The 24,769-nt window shown below is 41.5% G+C and overlaps 1 protein-coding gene across 2 annotated transcripts in view; it reads left to right on the forward strand.

Moving 5' to 3' along the window:
- LOC142769292 (uncharacterized) overlaps positions 1 to 23,691 on the forward strand; it is a 35,595-nt gene extending 11,904 nt beyond the window's left edge. For both annotated transcript variants that reach the window (XM_075872417.1, XM_075872418.1), the window contains 4 exons: positions 5,728 to 5,873; positions 16,636 to 16,709; positions 19,775 to 19,858; positions 23,431 to 23,691. In XM_075872417.1, the coding sequence (XP_075728532.1) occupies positions 5,728 to 5,873; positions 16,636 to 16,709; positions 19,775 to 19,858; positions 23,431 to 23,603 (477 nt within the window). In that variant the 3' untranslated portion in view covers positions 23,604 to 23,691. The remainder of the gene's footprint in view (positions 1 to 5,727; positions 5,874 to 16,635; positions 16,710 to 19,774; positions 19,859 to 23,430) is intronic.
- Positions 23,692 to 24,769: the final 1,078 nt, after the last annotated feature.

Raw genomic sequence — 24,769 nt, forward strand, 5'->3', positions numbered from 1 at the left:
GACATAAAACTCACTCGCAACATCGCGATGCACGACAGGCGATGCGCGTCATTTATCTTGTGAAAGAAGCTTTTTGCACGCCTGCAAACCAGCGTTGAATGTGGGGGTACGAAACTAAGAAAGAGTGCATAGCAGCTTCCAGGTTACTTAAGTCACAGGAGTCTTGCGCCGCGAGCCCATTGCGAGCAATCTGGCAGTGTGATCGAAATTGCCGCTTGAATTTGCTATAAATGAATAAAATAGGTGAATTAATTGCGTTTTCAAGACAAAATAACAATACAAAATAACGTTAATAGTTCATTGCTTTCTTCGGAGCTTTAGTTATTATGAACAGACTAATAGTCCCACCAAATCCCCTCTAACGAATTGTTACTGTGCGAACTGCAAAATACTATATTCGCCTATATAAGCCCTAAATGAGCTGGTACACACAAAAACAGCTCGTGTCGACTCACATATGTAATTCCTGGTCCATGTATATGACAAAGTCTACAAACAATGATGTCACGAAGTCTCAGAATGTCCTTAGAATTGGCGAGATATTCTCGCACAAAGCCACAATACATTCTCACAATTTGAGAATACGAGAAATGAAAGCAATGAACAGTTAAGCTATGGAATGTATACAAAACAATGCCTTTTCCGTTTTCGGTGCAGTGACTACGACCCACACAAAAGGAAACAGAGTGGCCAAAAAAGCGCTTTTTGTTTCGATAGCGTTAAAACCTACAATCTCTTAGCTACAAATTAAGGTACGACATCGCACGTGTACGCGTAGCGCTGTAGGTTAAAATTCCACATGTAGAAATGGCGCATTTTTATTAGTATAATTGCTTTTAGTTTGCTTTATGATCTTCATGGGAGAGTGATTTAGCGAGGAACACCGTCACCTAGCCTATCATTAGCTTGATTGCCTGTTCGTTACACTGGTTGTGTTTGTCCGAGAAATTACGCTTTTTTACAGTGTAAGTACAATGTAAAAATGCAATTGCAATTACAATGCAATTACAATTACAATGTGGACATACACGTTCTGGTGATAGTTACCACCTAACAAGGCTATATTGTTGAGGATATCGTTTCACGAAAATTCATATGAGAGCATTGTAGGCAATCCTTGTGAACAAAACTGAGCGTTGTCGTAGAGCGGAAATTCAAGATAGGTGCAAGTAAATTCGAAAAATAGTCATTGGTGAGTTCAATAATGAATCCAGTACTCCTGTGTGGCTAGTGGCTGTTCCAGCGCAGCACCATGACCATTCTAGAAGTTGTTGCTTAGTGCCAGTAGTTACTCATAGATGCAGTGTTGCAAGGCAGAACCATTAAAATATACCAGGCGTCATAAAGCGGTGAGTTAGGAAGCGAGTGGTTGCTATGAAGAATTAATACTTACATAGCACACAAGCATAAATGAATAGTATTACCAAAAGCCACCTCATTTCTTGCATTTATTATTCATGTACGTTCGCATTCTTTCAATCTCTATGCATTTTTACCTAAATGACACTAAATGGAAAACTATTTTCGTGTATTAGGATTTAAGGTTTGACAATCTAGAAAACACTACCCTTACCATAAGAAGATGCTTGGCAAGCGACTAAATACGCGAAAAGGAAATGTGGGTGGAGACGGCACCTTGAGATTCCCAAACCAAACACCTTGACGTGGAAGATTTTGACCACGTCTACTGCATCCTACGCAGCAAAATTAAATACATTGTCATTTGTGCTTTCCACAGTCCTAACATACGCTGTTTCAGAAAGTTTCATTCTGAGAATGTCGTTGAATGTCGCAAAAATATGAAAATTTGAAAACAATAGCGTCATGGTTGTAGATTTCAGTTCAAATATAAAAAAAACATTATCCCAGTGTTTTCTAAAATAATTACTTTTTAAAAGCATATACCAAGTAATTGCATTATTTTAGTGTTCCTTTGACATTTTTTATTGGCATTTTTTCTCTCATATTTATTCTATCCTTGTGTTGTATCTTGAAGTATGAATGTTTATTGAACGCCGTTTTGTTCGCAATTTCGTACTTATGAACACGTATTTTTTAACAGAGGTCAACTATCATTTTTGTTCTGTCAGACTTGCTTGTGCATATTCTACCCCTGATGTGTTTATATACTTAGTTAAATACAAAGCTATTACGATTTTTATTCAACCGCATGTTTCACGTCGCAGGGTCAAGCGTTGTCCTGTACACACAAAAGAGAACCCTCATCAACACGCAAAAAAAGAATCCTACTTCACCGCTGAGCTTACAGTAGGCGTTTCACAGCAGTTACAACGGGCCGGTATACAGGTGCACTTTTTTTCCGTCAGAAGTGTGAGCAGCGTTTCCGGGCAGCAAGGCCACTCGCTGTCTTGGTGGTGCGAAGTTACGCCAATGGGTGCTGTTCAAGCTCCCACTGACAGGTGACCTGTCACCGTGAATACAACCTCCACATTCCACTTCTCTAACCTTGCCGCCAGCCCCACAGACAGATTTTCGAACAGCACAGCGCAGCTGCGGCGTACCATCGCACCACTTTTTATCATGGTCAGCGCCGTAACAGCACCGAGCTGTGTGCTATTTCCTGCAATCCTGCCGGCCCTGAGCGCCAGCAACGTCATGTTAGATGCAGCGATCTCACAAGGCTTTGAGGTGTGCTCTCCCATGCAGCGCAGAAATCTCAGGTGCATCCTCATGCAGCTCTCAGACCAGCTGGGATGCTTCGCGTTGGTGACCTGTGCATTTTCACCTACCTTCTCAACATTGCTGGTCGTCTGTGAATTACCGGAATTCTACAGTTTCCAGAACAATACCGAGCGCTCGATGACAACTGTGGATGCGTTAGCAGTGCAAGAGGCCTGGACGGAGCATGAGAAACGGCTCGTGGTGCTAGACCACCTTCGGGCAGGTGCTGCGGTGAGGCACCGGAATGAAGGCGTGCAGCAGCAGTGCTGGGCGGAGCAGACCTTCAAGCTCATCCCTGTTTTTGGAAGGGCACCCCCCGATATCTTTGCCACCACCTAGTACAACGTGACCGCTACCGATAATGCCCCGCAAGAAGGGTCTCACTTCAAGGCTGCAGTTGTGCATTGCAGCTCAACATATGAGGTTTCGGACTCGTCGGTACTCGACTCAAGTACGGCACCATCACTGTCAATTACCGAATCCCGAGTGAGTTTTCATATTTGTATGGACCTCTAACCATCATAACCAGACCGGCCCCCGGGTAGCAGAGAGACCCTCTCGCACCAGTCGCTGCCACAACTTCGGACGCCACAGCAGTCATTGCCCGAGGGTGCTAGCTCCATCGAGGTGCCGCAGGCGGAGATAGCCGGCATCGGTAATACAATCTACATTACACGCAATTTTCCGTGTGATAACGCGCATAACATAACCACCCGGCAGCTGCGCCGACAACCCCGAAGCCGTTTTTGCCAGCATAGAAATTACCACCGAATATTAGGACAGAGACCAGCTCGGCCGAAGCAATCAGGTTCCATCAAAGAACTGTGATGACGTCGAGGTAGTATCGAAGAATCATTGCGTTCACGCATATAGGCGCAGTATGACCACAAAGGAAGAAAAAGCAATGACAGCAAGGCAAGTGAAGCCACGTCGAATCACAATCATGTCCCACAGTCGGTCCGCGCTCACAGGCATTTTGTCTGTGCAAGTATTTTCTGGCGCAACATCAGTTTCTACCAGGTTTGGGATGACCACTGTGGCACCCAGTATCGTCTACCAGGGTAAATTATGATCAAAGTACAAGTCATGTTGCAGCGTCGTAAAAACTAACCACCGAGAAAAGTTTCCGCACATACGCATTGTCAGGCAACTTCGACTACCGTAAGACTGCCTATTCCGTCCATTATACGAAAATGAAACCATTTTGCCTGCAAAACCGCAGCGTGGCCGAGGTCGTAGATGACCACAGCACAATCATTGTCGTCCCCCAGAGTCATCATCGGCCGAGGTATAAGCCAAGACCCAGGTTCTACAGAGACAATGCGACCGACCACGGTGATATTTCCAGACCAAGTCACGGCGTGGCCGGGCCCTCACTTCGAAACAGCCAGTGCTGTTCCCCAGAAACACTGTCAGAGACCCCCCTACGCAAGGTCATGTCCGACTGTGATTGCGAAGAACGACAGCGAGGTTTGTGAGTGCGATAAGCGAGAGCGAAGCAGAGGAAGAAGATATAGAGATTAGAACGGCCGGCCCAGGAAAAGGTTTTGTTGATGTGTAGTGGACAGGATGCTGATATCTTGTTAACCTCCCAGCCTCAGTTCCATTCACTCTCTCTCTCTATTTCTTTGTTCCTTACAGCACTGTTTCGGTATACATTCAGCATTGAATATAGGCTAGCAATTAAGAACGCACGCGAACAGAGACCGCTTATGCTATCGCGTTCTACATATGAAGGCTAAGGGCAAGCATACTCCAAGTTTTCCTTTTTTGGAATTACATGTTTTGGCGTTTTTTCGGTGGGCGGCATGAACAGCGTGACACACGGTACAACGAGAATGAGATTTTAAGCCATTTTTACTGAGCGCATGACAATGACAATCTGCAGCTGACGATGGTGTTCTCTGAGAATAACAAACTTGAAATTTTAGACCTTGAGCTTTAGTTCAGCATGCACCTAGCTTGTTAAAAGAAGAATAGCGAACGCCTACATGATGGCATCATCGTCAAAATCAGGTCATCACCAGGTTGACGGATGTTTTGGCAACAATGTTAACAGACTTAAGAAAGCATGCTTTCCTGAGCAGTAGCTGCCACGCATAGCACAGTCACTTCTAAATAAATTGAGGCAAGGGAAGAATACACAGCACAAATTTCAGGACGAGCCAAAGCCGAAAGTTTCTGCCATTCTTTATGTGCACGAAGTTTCGCACTGCCTTAAAAGAATTGTTGTAAAAACTGTGGTAAAGGTTGTTTTCACGGCCAAAAACAAGCAAGGCTCTCTATGTAAAACAGTGAAGTGTGAACGATCTTCAAGTGTTCGCTGTGAGAAAAAGCGCGCAAAAATGTTCGTAGAAGGAATTCTAGGCACCTCTTTTTTTATGACGTTGTTGATACTACATCGGTTAGAGGGGGAGCTGTCCGAACGATCGCTTTAGGAAACATGCGAATCTGATGCGCAAATCAGTGGACGATCACCTGGAAAGAAACTATGCCAATTGTGGGAACATTTTGATGTTTGATGAATGCGAAGCAATGGTCAGATACAGGGACAAGAGGGCACGTGAAAGCCATGGAGGGTTTCTGATTCGCAAAGCAGGAACGGAACTCTGTGTGTATGTGGCGCGTCTTTTATTCTGTTGGAAAATGACTCTTTTCAGGTAAATGCTACTTTAACAAGTATTTAAAGTGTTCTGGCGCATCCGCCATTATTTTTTTTCTGTTTGTCAGCTCCTCGCCCTATTGACTGTGTATATTCATGCCATGTGTGCCATGAAATTGTGCGCGCTGTCCCATCTGCCTTTTTTCTGAAACTCTGTCTGCGCACTAAGAAAGTGTATTTTCTTTTTCAAAAATGCGATAGCAACCAACCAAATAGTCACGCTACTTGTTTCCGAAGGCGGATAAGCACGTCACTAAATGCAAACGCCTGCGTAAGTTAGATACTGCACTATAGATGACAAGATACAGTACTTTGATTTCAAGTTCAGTGTTCACCCATTATAACTATATGAGTTGCTGCACTAAGTAAGTTACTTTCTCCAGTTTATGCACTCCAAGGTAATCTATTTGAACTTATCAACGATGGAGTATCCTGGCATAAAATGCATTAAAGAATATCGGGAGACGTGGAATCGTAGCGCTCGACTTCTGACTAAGGTGATGGTGACAGTGTTCACTTCTGAAGAGTGGTGAGTTGCCGTAACTGAACTGACGCTGTTATACTGATATGTAATTAAATTATTTCACTGGGAATTCACAAAACGTGAATGTAATAGAAACTATTATTGCACATCTACATTACGGTGGGTTCATAAATTGGGCACTGCCATGTTTGAGCGAACGGATAATTAATTAGCCTTGCTGCTTGAAAGTAAAACAGCAGGAATCTGACAAGAAACTAAGAATGTGGGAAAGAAGCGTAAATATTGGGGTCCGTTTTCTTTGTTAGACACAATCATAACCATAACGAACGAAAAAAGGCTTGCCGCTAAATCTTTAATAGGAAAACGGAGAAGACACAGGACAGTGGACACAACCACTCCACAAACACAACACCACTGTGTCATGCTTCTCAGAAAATAATACTGTACAAAAAAGCATGCATATATTTTTTCTAAAAAAAGGAACAAAGAAGCACTTACGCACCAGAAGTCGTCCTTGTTAGTTACACGAGCTCCAGTTTTCTATATACTGTCGTATCACAGCCCCCTCTCCCCACAAAACTCTGTTTAGACAAAGAAATTAACCAGCGATCCCACTAGAGTGCAGAAAAGGCCAAGGCAGCACATTTGCATTGGTCGAATCTCACCCGAAAGTTGGAAAACAGTAGCAGAAATAGTGGTTCTACGGTCACTTTTGCGGTAAAGCTAACCCTAAATACGCATTCGTACAATATTGAATCGAATGGCCAATATTTGCGAAGATCGCTGCAGCCATTATTGTTGGTCCAAAATATCACCAATAATGTCAAAAATGGGTTTAGCTAGCATTATTTGGCTTACGCATCGCCAACGTTGTATTAATATTACCAGCTCTAATATGTGTCACTAGATTTTTTTTGTTGGCTGCGCCATCCATACTGTTTTGAACTTTTAGCTCTGGTTATTGCCAACATTTGCAATGGCTTTGCGAATATGTTTCCCAGGTTTTCTGCTCTATGTGCAGTTTGACACAAAATTTTTGCGCGCGTAAATGATGCATGTTTCTCACACTTTTGCATATGGGCAAGATGCAGGAATAATTCCTAAAACTTGTTGATAACAAACAGAAGTTTATGCTGAATTCATAAAGAGAACAAACGGTAAATCTACAACAGGTTTTTAAAGAATTGCACCAGTTGGGCTTGATTCTCCAGCTCTCTTGCTTGTGAATGACAGCTGCATAGTACCTACAAGAAATATAACAAATAACAATCTTGCATTATATATCGCGTTTAATGCACCGCTCATAATGATCGGTACAATGAAAGCTTAAAATTGATCGAGTATAAAGGGAAGCATCTGTGTCTACACTTGTGAAGAGGCATACAATACAGCTGTATTTTTATCTGCCTTGAACTAGCAAAATCAACACGACACATTTATTTAATAAATGGTGACTGCAACAAACAGATTCAACGATTGCGATATATTCACAGCAAGGTATTCAAAATTTGCGCGTTAGAAAGCCAGAGTGTTCTTGCCCGAAAACAGTAGTGTAGGGCAAATGAAAAATACAAGCTTAGCTGGCGCGCAGAAACGCAATAAAGGAACGCAAAAAAGTCACAGCTTTGCCGCGAAGATGAAGCAATGAATGCAATAGCAACAAATTGAATTGTCACGCAAAAAGTGGCAAGCAGATTGAAGCGGGCGTCTTGCACACGCACAAATGACGCACAAAATGCACGGACAGGTTAAGATGAACGCGAATAGGTGTCTGAAATATTACTTCACTTTGTCCAAAAAGCGCGCCCTTTTCGTGGTAAACGGAAACATAGGAGGGAATTCAGCGACATTTGTCTGTCCACTAATTACAACATAATCGTTGCGGTGGAAGCCCAAGGCGTAAAACTCTCCCTACTGTCCGATAGGCGCATGAACGCAGGAGTGTCTTGGCCCCCTCCCCCTCTCCCATTCAAGATGAACGCATCAGAGCACGACACCGCGTCGTGACTATCTGGCTACGCGCATTTATTGCACCGTCTCGCTGGCAATGGTGAAAACACGATATGTCCACCGTGGTCACCCCTGCCAGCGGTAAGTGGTAGAAATGAACAGCTTGCCGTTTCAACGTTCAAATAGATACTCCTTCGTGGCTCAGTTGCTAACACCACCCACTGACAAGCAAGAGGTCGGACGTTTAGTTTCGTGCGCTGGAGTCTTTTTCCGGATTGTTTTTCTTTCTTGCATTTTATATATATATATATATATATATATATATATATATATATATATATATATATATATATATATATATATATATATATATATATATTGTACCGAAGCGTAGTGGCGCCAGCTCTGTGCCAGCGTGAAAGAAGGCGTTGACGTCCGTGTGTGGGTCGTGCTTGCCGGGTTCCTGCCTGTACCAGCTTGTTGCGACTAACGTTTCTCGAATATTATCCTGTGTTTTTACGCAACCTTGGCTTGGTCGTTGCATTATATATATATATATATATATATATATATATATATATATATATATATATATATATATATATATTTATATATATATATATATATATATATATATGAAAGTAGATGCGCTTTCACATAACAACTGTTTATTGTGCCGACGTTTAGACAGGAACCCCGTCTTTTTCAAGGCATAATACTATTTACACATGTTCCGTGTCTTATATCCTGTCGAGACAGGAGGGAAGGGGTCAAAAGAGAGAGAGAGAAAAAAAAGAAAAAAGAAACAGCAAAACGGGAGGACAAACATTAAATAAAATATAGAAAATCTAGGAGAAGAAGCAAGACCGACACGGCGTAATTAGAAAGGAGCAGCATTTCAACAGAGTAAAGCAGAGGTAGATAAGCAATGTCATCATTGTCAACAATACCTCCCCCGCACCCACTCTTCCCCAAGCGGGCAGGGAGCCGCCGTTCTTGTATTTCACCTTTCAGTGTAGTCCGCTGGCGGCTCGTTCCTCTTTGAAGTGTATGACAAGTTAATGGGGAGGGCTTAAGCGCTTTGAGTGCGTGCTGGTGGCGTCGGGAGGAGCGAAAAAGCCGGTGAATGAGGCACCACCATCGATATTCATTATATGCATTGGCTCCTTGTCAGTGAAGGAACAGAATGTGCGTTAAAAATTAAAGAAGGAAGAAAAAAAGAACAGGGGGGGGGGGAGACTGTACGACATCCGAGACAGTCACCACAGAGTTGCGGCTCACTGGGAAGACATGCGCGCATGTGTGAAAAAGTTAACGAAACCACCTAGCTGTCAGCTCCTTGTCAGTGAAGGAACAAAATGTGCGTTGAAACTTAAAGAAGAGAAAGAAAAAAAAGAAAAAGAAAAAAGGGGGGGACCGTACGACATCCGGGACCACTTATCTGTGGGTTCCGGCTGTGCTTGATGAGGCAAATCATTTTTCTGTTGTCAGATGCATAGGCCAAAAGCTTTGTTAGCGGGTAATATTATTGTCGTAAGGAAACCGGAGTGATTAGAGAGAAGCGTTTTCTTCTTTTAGCGGTCGTAACGCAGACAGAGTGCCTGGGTGTTCATTTATTCGGTATTTTATCGTGTTAAATTTGTAGATAAAATAGGATTGCCGTTGTTCCCGTTCTCTGATTGTTCGAAAGTTGTTTTCTAGTAGTGTAACCCTGATGTCATTGATGTCATCAAAGCTGTGGTCTTTTAATGTGCAGTGTTTTGAAAGTGGAAGGCCTGGCAGAGATCGTACATGTGCCCGATGGTTGTTGAATCTAATTCTAAACGGAGTGTCTGTCTGGCCCACGTATTGCTTGTTACATACCCCATATTCCAGGAGGTATATGACGTTGTCTGAGTTACAGTCTAGTGCACCTCTTATCCTGTATTTAAAATCCGAGTGGGTGCTTTTCGCCACTGTCGTTGTCTGCATGTGTGTGCAGACAACGACAGTGGCGACAGTGTGTGTGCATGTGTGTCGTTGTCTGCATGTGTCTGCTTTTTCCGCAAGGGTGACACCCAATTTGAGGTTTCACACCTATCTTTGAATTTATGAAATGATCCTTCATATTTTTCGGCCTTCTGTATACAACACAAGGAGGAGAAGTGAAAATTTTGGATAGTCGCACGCTCTGTTCCAATATGTTAAAGTGTTTTCTTAGGACCTTGTTTATGTTCGGTGGGTTGCTCGTGAAAGTTGATAGCAAGTTTTATATATATATATATATATATATATATATATATATATATATATATATATATATATATATATATATATACGGTGAATGATGGTGACGCGACGCCGGCGGAAAAATCCCCTGAGGAGTGTACTTATAACTGCTATCCAAATAATAACATGCGCGAATGCTGACAACTTCGCTAAGGGCGAGGTCTTAACTACGACTTCAACGCACACAACAAGGGTGTAATCCAACTAGCCATTCTAAAAAAAATATGCAGAACACTTCTCAGAGCAAAAAAAAACACATGAATTTTCTTGACACTAGCTAGTCATAATTTCACGATTATTTGTCTTTCCGAAACATGGCTCTCTTCACCTGATTGATATGTGGAGTTTAACGCACCGAAACCACCATATGATTATATCTCTTCACCTGATGACGTACTGTTTGTACCGACAGGTTATGAGGCAGAGTTTTCTCACCACAATGGCAGCCGACATGGCCGTTTTTGCTTTTTCGTCCACAATACCATGACGTACACTCGTCGCTATGACCTCACCCTTTCTAATAATAACTGTCAATCAGTATGGCAAGAATCTGAAGGTTCTTGTCTTCACGGTAAAAATATTGTCATGGGGTGCATTTATCGTAAGCTTTCTTCACCTTACTTTCACCTCTGCTCTGCCCTTGGTGAAATACTCGGTCGAATTATTGATGAGCACAAGAACAAAATCATCATGGAAGACTATAACGTAAACATTGCAGATATTGCTGACACTTCATGCTTGTGTTAGGTGAAATGCTTTCAAGGTAATGGACTTGAGGGCCAGATCAGTTCTTCAACACGTAGTGTACCAGGTGGGCCTAACACGCTCGTTGACCCCATTTTAACGAACGTCACTGCAAATCAGATTGCCGGTGTCATAGATTTCTTGTTTACTGACCATACTCCTGTGTTTTTTGTGTTGGATACTTGCGTAAAAAACTGGATACAGTCAGGAAATATGTATTTCCGATTGACAAATTTTGTAATAGCATTTCTCAGACCGATTCGACTGATGTCTTAAGCGCCAGTTCTGCTACTACTGCTTACCATAAACTCTGTGATAAAATCAGTGACGCAATAAAAATTGTACCACCGCATCATCTTACTTGAAAGAATACTCGGTTCTTAGACAGCCATGGATGACTAATGGGCTTCTGCGCAGCACTGAGAAAAAAAAACAACTTGCATAAAAAGGTAGAGTGCAGCCCTTTAACTTAGCACTTCTTCAGTGGCTAGTACTCGAACACACGTTCTGTGTGGCTAAGATACACAAAGCACACCTACTACCAGAGCCCCAGTCTTGAAAATGGAAATGGCATCCACAAGAACTGAAAGATAATTAACAAATTTCTCAACCAACATGCTTCGGAGCCGGAGATCTCTAAGGGTTTGCGTGGTATACGAGTAATCACAAATGCCTCTGAAATTGCCAATGCTTTTATTTGCACTTTTCCAGGGCAAATGTGTCTACTTCCTACCCTGCTTCCTCTCTTCCTCAATGCCCGCATTCCTTCTATCTAAGGCCTGTTTACCCGCACGAAGTTGGCCAAGTAATAAAGCAATTAAAATGTTCAGTCGCTGGTCTAGATAACATCCACTCGTCAAGAATAAAAATTATTGTCTCCGAGATCTCCAGTCCTCTAGGTCATGTAATTATTGAATGTTTAAGGCTGGTGATTTCTCTCATAAAATAGAGACAGACAGAGTGGTTCCCGTGTTCAAAAAGGTGACCGGAACTTGATCAATAACTACCGCCCGGTCACTATTCTTTCTTTCTTTAACAAAGTTACAGAGAAATCGCTTAATAACCACCTTATACAAACAAAGCCAGTCTTTTGACACTCTATCAGTTTGGTTTTAGACGCGTCTTCAGAACTCGCCTTAACAAATTTCACTGACTACCTCAAATATTCTATTGATATTGGCCTGTTTGCTGCGGACGTATTTGTGCATCTTTCTAAAGAGTTTGAAAGTATTAACCATGAAATTCTTCCGACAGTTTTAGACACTAATGATATTTGGTGGAGGGGGGGTTCTCACCAGAAAAGGATTGGCCACCCTGGTGCAGTATCTGGCCACTACCTCCTACATGCAAACGTAAATCAACTCTCGGCTCTCAGTCCCCAGCAGCTGTGGAGCAACTGACCACGGCGGCGGTCAGATGTGCAACAAAGCAGAGGGTGCTAAGAGGGTGCTGCCATTGAAACCTGAATTTGGCAACGTTTGACGCTAGAACTTTATCTAGTGAAGCAAGTCTAGCTGTACTATTCGAAGAGCTAGAGGCTGTTAAATGGGATATAATCGGCCTCAGTGAAGTTAGGAGGACAGATTAGGCCTATACGGTGCTAAAGAATGGGCACGTTCTTTGTTATCGGGGCTTGGCTGACAGAAGAGTACAGGGAGTGGGGTTCCTAATTCACAGAAACATAGCTGGCGACATAGAGGAATACTATAGAAATAATGAAAGGGTGGTAGGTATTGTAATTAAACTCAATAAGAGATACAAGATGAGGATGATACAGGCTTACGCGCCTATATCCAGCCATGATGACGCTCCAGTTCAAAGCTTCTTTGAAGACGTGGAATCGGCAATGAGTAAGGTAAAAATACGGAATACTATACTGAGAACAGACTGCAATTCAAAGGTACGGAAAAAGCAGGCTGGAGACCAGGCAGTATGAGATCGTGGCATCGGTACTACAAATGCCAGAGGAAAGCTACTAGTAGAATTTGCAGAACCCAATAATTTACAAATTTTCAATACCTTCTACCGAAAACGAGGAAACTGCAAGTGGACATGGAGGAGCCTTAATGACGAAATTAAGAACGAAATAGACTTTATAATAAGTGCACTACCAGGCATTGCGCAGGATGTGGAAGTGGATAGCAAGGTACGATGCAGTGACCACAGATTGGTACAGTCCCGAATTCGCCTAGTTTTGCAGAAGGAATGACAGAAACTGATACGCAAGAAGCCAATGAATGAGCTAGCACGGAGAGGGAAAGTACAGGAATTCCGAGTCTTGATTCAGAACACGTACTCGGCTCTTAGCGAGGAAACCAACCTTAGCGTAGATACAATGAACGATAATCTGACGAGTATCATTACGGAGTGTGCAGTGGAAGTTGGAGGCAGGGTAGTTAGACAAGACACTGGCAAGCTTTCCCAGGAAACGAAGAATCTCATTATGAAGCGTCAAAGCATGAAAGTCTCAAGTACAACATACCAAATAAAACTGTCAGAGCTTTCAAAGTTCATTAATGGGCTTAAGGTATTTTATGCAAGAAGGTATAACATAGAGAGAATTGAACATGCTCTGAAAAACGGAGGAAGTATCAAAGCAGTGAGGAGGAAACTTGGGATAGGGAAAAATCGGATCTATGCACTAAGGTACAAAGAAGGCAAAATAAATAACAATATAGATAGTATAGTTAAAATAGTGGAGTAGTTTTACAGAGATCTGTACAGTAGCCGGGACAACCACGACTTTAATATTATAAAAACTAACAGTAACCTAGATGACACCCAACCAGTGATAATAGAAGAAGTCATAAAAGCCTTGGAGAGCATGCAAAGAGGCAAAGCTGCTTGTGAGGATTGAGTAACATCAGATCTGCTGAAAGATTGAGGACAGATTTTGTTAGAAAAACTAGCCACCCTGTTTACGAGGTGTCTCCTGACGGGAAGAGTACAACAGTCTTGGAAGAATGCTAACATCATCTCAATACATAAGAAAGGCGATGACAAGGACTTGAAGAATTACAGGCCGATCAGTTTGCTCTCCATGGTATATAGGCTACATACAAAAATAATTGCTAACAGAGTTAAGAAAACATTAGAATTCAATCAACCAAAAGAACAAGCGGAATTTCGAACAGGCTACTCAACTATTGACCACATTCAAACTATCAATCAGGTTATAGAGAAATGCTCAGAATATAACCAACCACTATACATAGCCTTCATGGATTACGAGAAGGCGTTTGATTCAGTAAAAATATCAGCTGTCGCGCAGATACTGCGGAATCAGGGCGTCGATGAAGCATACATAAACATCCTGGAAAAAATCTATAGGGATCAACTGCTACCATAGTGCTTCATAAAAAAAGCTACAGAATACAAATAAAGAACGGTGTAAGGCAAGGGGATACAATCTCCCCAATGCACAAGAGTGGAAGCTTGGGCTAGTTGGTGCGTATTCATATTAGCAAGGTGTTTCAGCGCGCGAACAAAGGAAAAAGGACAGGGTAGACAGAAATGCAATTTACCACGTGCTCACAGGTGGTCTTCAGAGGCATAGAATGGGAACAGTTAGGGTTAAGAGTTCATGGAGAGTACATTAGTAACCTGCGCTTCGCTGATGACATTTCATTGCTGAGTAATTCAGGGGACGAATTGCAACTCATGATTACGGAGTCATACAAGGAGAGCAGAAATGTGGGCCTTAAAATAATCTGCAGAAAACAAAAGTAAATTGCAACAACCTCTGAAGAGAGCAGCGCTTTGAGATAGGTAATAGTCCATTTGAAGTTGTAGAAGACTATGTCTACTAAGGGCAAGTAATAACCGTGGAGCCGAGCCACGATATTGAAGTAACTAGGAGAATAAGAATGCGGTGGACACATTTGGCAAGCACTCTCAGATTATGACACGTAGATTGCCGTTATCCCTCAAGAGGAAGGCATATAACAGCTGTATCCTGCCGGTACTAAGCTACAAAGCAGAAACATGGAGACTTACAAAGAGGGTTCAGCTTAAATTGAGGTTTAGACAGCGAGCAATGTAAAGAAACATGGTAGGTGTAACCTTAAGAGACACGAAGAGAGCAGAGTGGATTAGGGAACGAATGAGGGTTAAGGATATAATAGTTGAAATTATTAAGAAGAAATGGACATAGGCCGGGCATGTAGCGCGTAGACAGGACAATCACTGGTCATCAAGGGTAACCAACTGACTGCCAGAGAAGGCAAGAGGGTTAGGCGGAGACAGAAAGTTAGGTGGGCAGATGAGATGAAGAAGTTTGCGAGTATAAATTGGCAGCAGCAAGCACAGGACCGAGTTAACTGGCGGAACATTGGAGAGGCCTTTATCCTGCAGTGGACGTAGCAAAGCTGATGATGATAGTGATGATGATGATGATGATGATATTTTTGGTTTCAGGCCTTCATCGCATTTCTTGAATAGGTCTTAGCGCGTCATAGTTAGTGATTTCTGTTCTAACTCTAGCACGATTAATCAGGGTGTCCCCGAAGGCTCAATTCTTGGAGGTTTGCTGTTTTTGTTGTACATTATTGATTTACCCAAATGTCTTAATATATTTAAATGTAGTATATATATTGATGATACCACCATCTTTTCCCCAAAGAGAAATTTAGTAAACTTACAAAAGGAATTAAATAGGAACTCCGCTGATGTCGTACAATGGTGCCGTAACCATCAGCTACTAATTATAGCACTTAAAACTACATCCATGCTATTTTATTCCTTTCGTAAGACAATACCATTCATGCCATTTTTAACATATGACTCGCATGTTATACATCCCTGCGATACGACGACTTTCCTCGGTGCTTCGATTGGCTCTCAATTAAAGTTTATTAAACACATCCCAGAAATTTACTCCAAAATTTATTTTGGCGTTTGTGTTTTAATTGAAACTCGCCCGTTTTTTTCCACTGCGCAATCTTCGTTCATCATACTTCACCTTCGCTTAGAGTCATTTAACATATTGTTGTTCTTCCTGGCAAAACACTTACATGATTCATCTCTCCAAGTTTGCTCACTTGCAGAAAAAAGCAATAAAAATTATCACCTTCAGTCACTGAAGGGAGTCTGCCACGCCCGTGCACCGTAATCTAGGCTTTATCTCCATCAATCATTCCATCTCATTGAAACTGGGTACCCTCATTTTTCGTGCACGTCATCTTGACATTCAACTAGAAAGCATCTCACTCCGTTTTCTAACACAAGTTTGACTAGATTCTCCTCTGATCTTAGCTTACTGTTGCTGGTAGTACACTCGAACTATGGCAAACAGAAAGCGCTTTTTTTAGGTGTTTTTCTATAAAACTCGCTTCCCTTGATCAATATAATTTGTCATAATATGCCTACATTTTAAATAAAATGAGGGAAGATTCCTTTCACCTTTCATGCTAAATGTTTTCAGCGTTTTATTTTTTGCGTTTTTTTTTCATTTTTCAAGTGATGTAAATCTTTGCAGTATGTATATTATTTACACGTTTTTCGATATTGTATGTTCTAGGCCTTGCAACTTTAAAATTATTTGCGCTCTTGCTTTTCTGTTTTTGCTTAGAAATTCACGCTTCGTAATATGCTTCTCATCGTCACTTATCTGCCCTGTATTTCCCTAATCTATTTTCAATAAGAGGTCCCCCTGACGGTATTTACCTTGGGACTTCCTTCTGTAGCACTTACGAACGAAGTCATTTGTAATTGATGATGATATTTCAATAAACTTTCAACCGTCAACTACTATTATCTTCATGATTCTCGCTTGCCTAATTATAACTGTGGTGGCTAAGTTGCTTGCACAATAAAGTGTTTATTTATTCTGTTTCTTCTGACACAGGACGTCGAATAAAATGGTTTACAATGCAGCAGCAAAACGTCGGCCAGCACAAGCTTTCACGGCTGTTAACGAAAGTAAGCTATAACAATTTAAAACATTTCTGATGTAACACATTCAGTTGAGGTTGCTTGCCAGTTTTGTGCCTCACTAAATAACTAGAGTTCAGGTTCAGTGGAGTAATTCGGGCGTCTGTCTGGAAAGTGTACTAACATCAGTTTTTCCAAGGTGGGTTTATTGTTCACAATAAAATTGATAGATGTGCAGAGACCGCATTGAGCAAGGTTGCAGCTGCGAAAAGGGTGCTAATATATTTGAATGGTCAATGATTCATTATGCCGAGGTCACACCTAATCATATTGACACTAGCTTGACGTCATGCTATAGAACCACTACGGTGACACCAAGATGCTGTCTGCCTAGTTCTGATAAAATGGAGCAATACTTCTAAAACAGGCGTTAGGCATCCCCAAAGCAATTAAAATGACCACTTGAATATGAAGTGGTCATCAAAACATCACGTCACCTTGTTTGAGCACTTGGCGAGAAGCACGTTTTATGTTATGACGTCAGGATTCAGTAAGAATAGCAAGAACGGCTAAAATTATTGTAATTAGCATTTTAGTGTCTGCTCACTTTCAGAAATACATTCAGAAAAAAAAACTTTCTGAAAAAAAATACATGTTCTAGGCTTTGAGGGTTTGGCCCATTTTTCGGTGCGAAAAAAAACCGTGGTGATTAAAAATAATTCTGTCAGTAGCCACAGACGCAATGGCAAACACTTTATTGAATATAGTTTGCCCGTGTTCTTCAACAAAAAAAAACAAACAAACCTTATGAATGAGTGGGTTTAAAAGACAACTTAAAAGATTGTACTCAAGTTTTTATCAGCACTCATGATTGCTACCAGTCACATCGAACCGTGAACGGTAGAAGCGGGGCCTCGGATGTCAGCGCTGGCAATGATAATTAAAAAGGGCATAGGTGTTGCGTTAATAATAACATAGTATACTGCTACACCAAGCTTAGTACATGAGACACGAGCCACTGGTAGTTACATAATTTTTATGTGTAAACAATTATAAAACAGGATGAACCAGAGTTATTTTAGTGGAAACTGCACAAGACGGTAGGCGAGATGAGCAGTTGCAGGACAAACAGTGGCTCATATTCTTCAGGACAAAAAGGAATAAACATTAAAACTATGTTTAAGGGGCAAATTCACTGCTTTAATTGTAGCCCTGCTCTTTGTTAATTTTATTCATGATTTTTATGGTGTCCGTGGCTTTAGGTTCAAAAGATCTTGTGGTTTCATTGATTAGGCTTAATCCACACACTTCGACAGACACACACACGCACACAGTGCTAACTTCCAACTAATGATTTATTTGCGATCACACCTGCTATTTATACAATAACAGTAGATCGATAAAACGTAGAAGCCATCATGTAAAAATACAGCACAGTTCATGCGCGTGTAATTACTCAAAGCGACAATGTGCTCTCTCCAACGTCGCAGTGAAGATTCTAGATACATTTTTTTTATCTGACAAAGCTAAGGAAGTCACACTCACGCATGTTTCGTTACACCCATATGAATGATTAACCCCAAACAACTGGCCTGGCAGCGTGCCCTAAATAAGCTTGATGAGTATTTGGCCCCACTACATCTGAAGAGAAATGACTCAAGCGTCATGTTCATCTGGTGCACGGAAAAGTAGGCATGCTGCAAACGCGTCTAATACTAGGTGAGTTAGAGGTACCGTAAAACGCTATGCGTTTAGGCGTAAATGTGCACTCACGTTGAAAGTGCCCATGCGCTTGCTTCAGCGCATTTATTCGACAGCTTGTGCCTTGTACGGTCGAGTGGTCTGCATTCTTGAACCTGGTAATAATTCATCCCATTAGCCCCATTAACAACGATAGGAAGATTTAAGTACTTACAATACATGATGGTTGCCTAAATCTCAAGTGAAAAAATTGAACAATAAATGCTACAAGAAACCGAAAACCAATAATATTAACGGCAACTCAACATTTACCATAGCGTTACGGTACGTGCGGCAAATCCTTGGCTTTTTTTTTTTCAATTCAATGAGTCGTTGGGCTGACAAATTTCCAAAAAATGATGAAAACGGCTGACAACTTTCAAAAATTTGTGACACCTAGCACCCATTGCAGCGTAGCTTCAAGAAATGTTTTGAAAGATGTAGATCATACCCCTAAAAGCAAGTTCGATGGGAAATGAAGCAGTAAGGCTGAGTAGATGAACACACAAAACGTAAAAACGAGATTTCTGAAAAAGGGTTGGTGAGAGTCCTACCTAAAGTAATGATTCCTCTAGCCAAACGCAATAAAATTGAACGACGCAGAGTCACGGGACAGCTGTTGAAAGGTGCCATTAGCTCCAAGTAAAGCAGTAGGTACAGCTGCTAAAAGCATTAGCGATTGCTTTTGACAAAAATAATTGATATCAAAGACAAAGTACATTTATGAGGCTTTGAGTATTGTCACGAAAATCTCTCTACCGCCATCAAGAACTCAGAACATATTGTTTCGTCACTGAATATAGACTGGTGCTGGCAAGTTATATGTCGAAAGCAAAGATAGTGACACCAGGTAGCAATGAATATTGAGCAAAATTGCTGCTTGCGGATGCATGCCATCGACATACGTTACTGGTGCGCATCGAATAGGAACAACACATTTTATATACCACGCATATATTGCAATTTAACGTCTTTATTATGATTTTCTTCGTGCAAGGTAACGAACTACTACGTGCAAGACACCACATCTGGCGAAGAAGTCTCGAACAATCGTATTGTAGTCGGTGCTCATTTCTTCTATATTATATTTATTCTAGTTGACACTGTCATACTGAGCTGATTGATGTGAATTTTTACCACTACAGCCACAACGTACTACAAAAGTTCACTTTCGATAGATAAGCAACTTTGTGTGGAGAGACGTGTGGTATTGTACTCAGTCGACACAATGAAGAAAAAGAATGGGGCCAATGACATATAACCACCACTATTTTTTTTCCTAACTATTGGCCAGGCATCGCAACTTTGCATTGAAACATTGTGGAACAGGCCAACAACAGAAATTTAACTTTCTATTTGCATTTCTGTAATAGGTGGATCCACAAGTTATAGAGTTGCATTTAATTATACGTCAGAGTACTGCGCAATTATAAAGAAGCAAAATGAGACAGGTGGAGGTAAGTAATCACTTTCATTCGATATTTAATAAGAAGAATTCCTTAGCAAACTGCCAGTACTTCTATCTATCTATCTATCTATCTATCTATCTATCTATCTATCTATCTATCTATCTATCTATCTATCTATTTATCTATCTATTTATCTATCTATCTCTCTATTTATCTATCTATCTTTCTATCTATCTTTCCATCCTATCTATCTATCTATCTATCTATCTATCTATCTATCCGCCCTACGAATTTCAGCTCTCCTGGCCGTTTAAATAACGGTATCGATACCAATATTCGCATGGCATAACATGACTGTAAGAAGAACATATTTGACTAGTTATAACATAAAAATCGTGACATGTATGTCATGACTGTCAAGATTTACATTTCATGGTCCTGCAGCTGTTGCGGTGGGTTCGTTCACATGGCAATTTGCAAAACTGGCATGGTATAGCATGATTGCATGGCAAACACAAACCACAGACCTTGACGTCCCTAACGTCCTAACTCAACCTAGAACTCCACAAAAAGAAACTACCTGCCATCCAAGACATGGCTGAAGCATCTACTCAGCACCTCCACCACTCTGAAACGTGGATATTGGCGTAAGTAGTACTTGAACAGCGGGTCTTTTGATGCGGAAAGCGTACGGCAGCAACCGACGCAGAAATCACAACACTCGGGAAATCACAACGCTCGGGTACTTAGCATTAGGCTAAGTACATGCATTTAACGGTACTTATCATTTCAAACGGCACCAGTTGATTGAAACGGCCGATCCCATCCGCAGTACCCATCGATGTTGCTCAAGATTCAGCGTTCATACTTGCCCGATTGTCAATTAAAGAGCAATTATCACGCATATCTGAGGCACCATAACAACACGTATATATTCTGTATGTGCGTGTTTTACTAGAAAAGGTAAACCTAAGTTATTTTAAGGACCGTAGCGTTTATCACTCGGCGCTGGCCATGCAACGCTTGCACTCAAAGGGAAGTGTTTCAAACGCCTTTCTACGACGACATGGTGGTGGCACCTACTAATCGCCTTGCGTACTACACTATATCACCTCTGATACGGCTGCACACGCCCGTCTCAGGGCCAAGCGCTCCGTTTTCCAAGAAAACTGCCAGACGGCGCTCATGTCACACGTGTGACGTGACTTGATACGCTCGTTCGCCTCCACTGCACGCTCGAGGCACTCTCAGGCAGTGCCTTCAGAATACTATTCACCAATTTTCTTGCGCAGAACATCAAATCAACGTTTTTTTAATATCTCCAGACGCAAGAATTTCGTCTTTCGACGACATTTGCAGATTAATATGCAGATACGGGTGAATTTTTATGATGGCCGCTCTTTATAGGGCATTCAGGGGCAGAGACATGTTTGGTCATGAAAGTGTTCTGTATTTTTAGTGGCTCAATGGTGAATACAATTTCAGTAGAACATACTCGTTTATGAAACAATAGTCTTCGGATAGTGAATGTCACATGTGAGATTTCTGACAGGCTGCTACATGTGCAATTTACTGTCAGCTGAGGCACCTATTCTACTTTATTAATATACACACCAACAGGTCTGTTTTTAATATACACACCAAGATTTTAATATACACACCAACAGGTCTGTCTTCACGAACAGGGAAACTCCAAACTATTGATAAATGTGAGACCCTTAATAAACACCAACATCGTAATGTTGGACAATCATATTATAGCAATTGATGGCTCAATAGCGTAACACTGGCATGCTTCATGCAATAAAATGAAGTTTGTCGCGTGGTGCACCGAAACCCTTGTACGAGGACAAACCGGACATTTGAACATTTTTTTAACAACTTTGGTCAAGTGCAGATCGTAAGTATCTCTTAAGAATGACCCTGAAAGAGCGAGTGTCAAGAATTTTAGCTTACGAACGCAACGTTCCGAACATTTGGAGCCTGAGACGTGGACGTTGCGATACACCGAAAACTGATGGTTCCTCTTTTAGGGGCGAAGCTCCTTATAGCGGCACCCGTTTGTCCCTCGTAGTCGTAGTAGTATTCATTGTGTAACCAGTCTTACAATTACCTCCAATGCGGTGCCAGTGAGAGATTAATTCTGTGCGTTGTTGAACAATAAAAAATTAGCACCGCGCGCGTTAACTAAAAGACGAATTCTCCTGTCTCATCCCTTTTAGCAGCCATTGGCATGTACATTGAGCACTATCTGACAAGAAAGGGTTGCTACGTCATACTCGCTGGGCATAATCTCCTTAGTTTTAGAAAGGTTTAGCGAGCGTTGGGCCGCAGTGCCATGAATACAGTGAACTAGTATATACCATGAACTCGAGGTGGTTAAAGGGGGGAAGTAGACACGAAGCGCAAGCCGTAAGAAAGTGTGCGTGTGCCTCCTCTCGTTCAGTCCTTGGAATTTCCGCTGGATGGCGGTGCTTCCATATGAGGAATATATGATGAAAAGATGCGAGATGGTGGTACTTGGAGTGCTGAATAGGGGGACGAACGAACACACAGACAGATGCATGGACGGACGCACGGATGGCTGCACGGACGGATAGACGCATGAACGGATGCAGGAGCGGATGCATGGACAAAAGCAGGGACGGGCGCACAGATGAACGTGCGGACGCACAAACAAAAACACGCACGGACGGGCGGATGGACACACGGGTGGCCACACAGACGCATGCTTGGATGTACGGAAGCAAGAACGAGTGGATGAATGGATGCTTCGCCCCACTATCAATCACTCACTCCGTGGATATGCTGCCATTTTTTTTACAGTGATTCTTATAGCAACGTGGCACCTCATGGTTGGTCTGTATTTTACGCACATTTACTGAAACCGGAAGTTGCTAAACCATAGCGAGCGAAAAAAGAATTCGTGAACGAAAGGGCTTCAAAAAAAAAAAAAACTTCATGGAAAGCCGTCTCAAAAATTTTCGCATATCGTAGACGTATGTTGGCTAGTGGCCCTATGAAAAGACCGTTGTAAGAAGCTAGCTTTGCATGTGTTTCGTTGCGCTGATGGCAAATTTATTGTATCTTGTCATCATTTCGAAAGATACAATAATCTATCTTGCCATCTTGCCATCAGTTTATTGTATCTGATGCGTTTATTGTACAGAGTGGCTGTACGCGTAAGATTAAGCCGCCGAACGTGGACCTCACGTATATATCAATGCCGATTTGCAAAGAACTGCGAAGAACAGCGCCAGTGGTATCAAAATCAGGCTAGTGTGATGGATCCTGGTTGCTTCCTGTAGAGTGACACGTTACAACTACGAAGCGATAAAGGAAAGCCCTAGCATTTATTAATACAATTATTGTTTTGGAGGCATATATTTGAGCTAGAAAATAACAGCATGCACGTATTATTGAACAATAGTACGTGCACGCTTGTTCAAAAATTTCAATCTTTATTACCCGAGAGCTATAGGGACACGGCAAAATAATGGAACACAATATACAGCATTCGCACCACCTCCCAAGGCATTAAAAACGTCGAGAGGCACAGAAAAATACTTTTTGTCTTTTCTTTTTGAGAGCGAGACTAATCGTCAAGTACATTCCCACAGATTACTACGACGCCTGTGAACTATGGGTGAATGACAAGTACTTGAAAAGTGAACCTCAAGAACAAGAACTCTGCAAAACAAATTTTGAGACATATTGCAACCGTAACAACGCAACAGAATTCAATTATGAGGACTGTCAAGCCAGTGATGGTAAACTCACTCTTATTTTGTGAACAGCTTCCAGCGTCGTGAATTTACAATAACCGCAATAAGTAAATATTTTCATAAAGATTATCACAATAAACTTATTGTGCTTCCTGCCTTATGAACTATTATATTTACAGTGTCTATGGTGTATTTACCGACACATTTTTGCATGTTGCGTATAGCAAACCGTATAAGAACCATGAGTTGTCTCTCTTTGGAAATGACACCGCTACTTGACACTAAAAACATATGAGAATGTGTTAATGATTCACTGAATAGCTTGACTGACAATTTATTTAGGCATTATCAACCCGAACCGCGTTATTCAGGATGATCTGCTACTTTGGACATTTTTATGGTCCCAGAAGACAGCTATATCATTTAATAAGATCGCAGGCAAAATAGGCTTGAACTTTCGTTTAAAAACTACGCATCGTCTTTAAACAAGATGCCTATTTCTCAACAAGGTCTTTTTTCAAGTGTTCGTGTTTGAATGAACAGCTGCACACTATCACGAAGCAATTTTTTACAATACGAGATGACTGACGGTCACGGCAATTGTTTGAGTCACAGCTTGCTATGCATCATTAAACCTATTTCCCTGCAGTGGTTCAATATACCGCTTCCGCAGTGACATAAAAATACAAGAAAAAGGCAAAAATCACAAACAGAAATACCATCTGTTGAGTTGCTCATGAGAAAATGCCACCATGGTCGATACTGCTGCAGGGAAATAAGCAAGAGATGCTTCAAGGTGCAGCCTCCTGACCACTTCTCATTAAGGATGCCCGTTGCTCTCTTTTCACAATGTTTTCGCATCTGCAAACAGATTCTAATTCCGTATAGACTATCATGAGATTGAACAATAAATATACACTTTATTGAGGTTCCTACGTGCGCTTTTATACTCTGTAATAACGTTAACTCTTAGTAATTTATTAAAATAATTGGCTACAGATGAAAGCAATAGTAATTTTATACAATCATGGGTTTATCGCTGTTGCGTAACAGCAAAAACTGTGTTAATGAACAAAATGCCATAAAGTAGCTCAGGTCTAGTTAAATCATGACGCACTAGTTTTGCCTTCATCGAGAACTGCATCTTGGACAGGTGTCTCAATTTATGAGTGACACACAATGTACATGCGTACACTTGACATGGCACTGCCTGGGACCGTTGAGCGAAAGGAAC

Source organism: Rhipicephalus microplus, chromosome 8, assembly GCF_043290135.1.
Source record: "Rhipicephalus microplus isolate Deutch F79 chromosome 8, USDA_Rmic, whole genome shotgun sequence".
Lineage (NCBI taxonomy): Eukaryota > Metazoa > Arthropoda > Arachnida > Ixodida > Ixodidae > Rhipicephalus > Rhipicephalus microplus.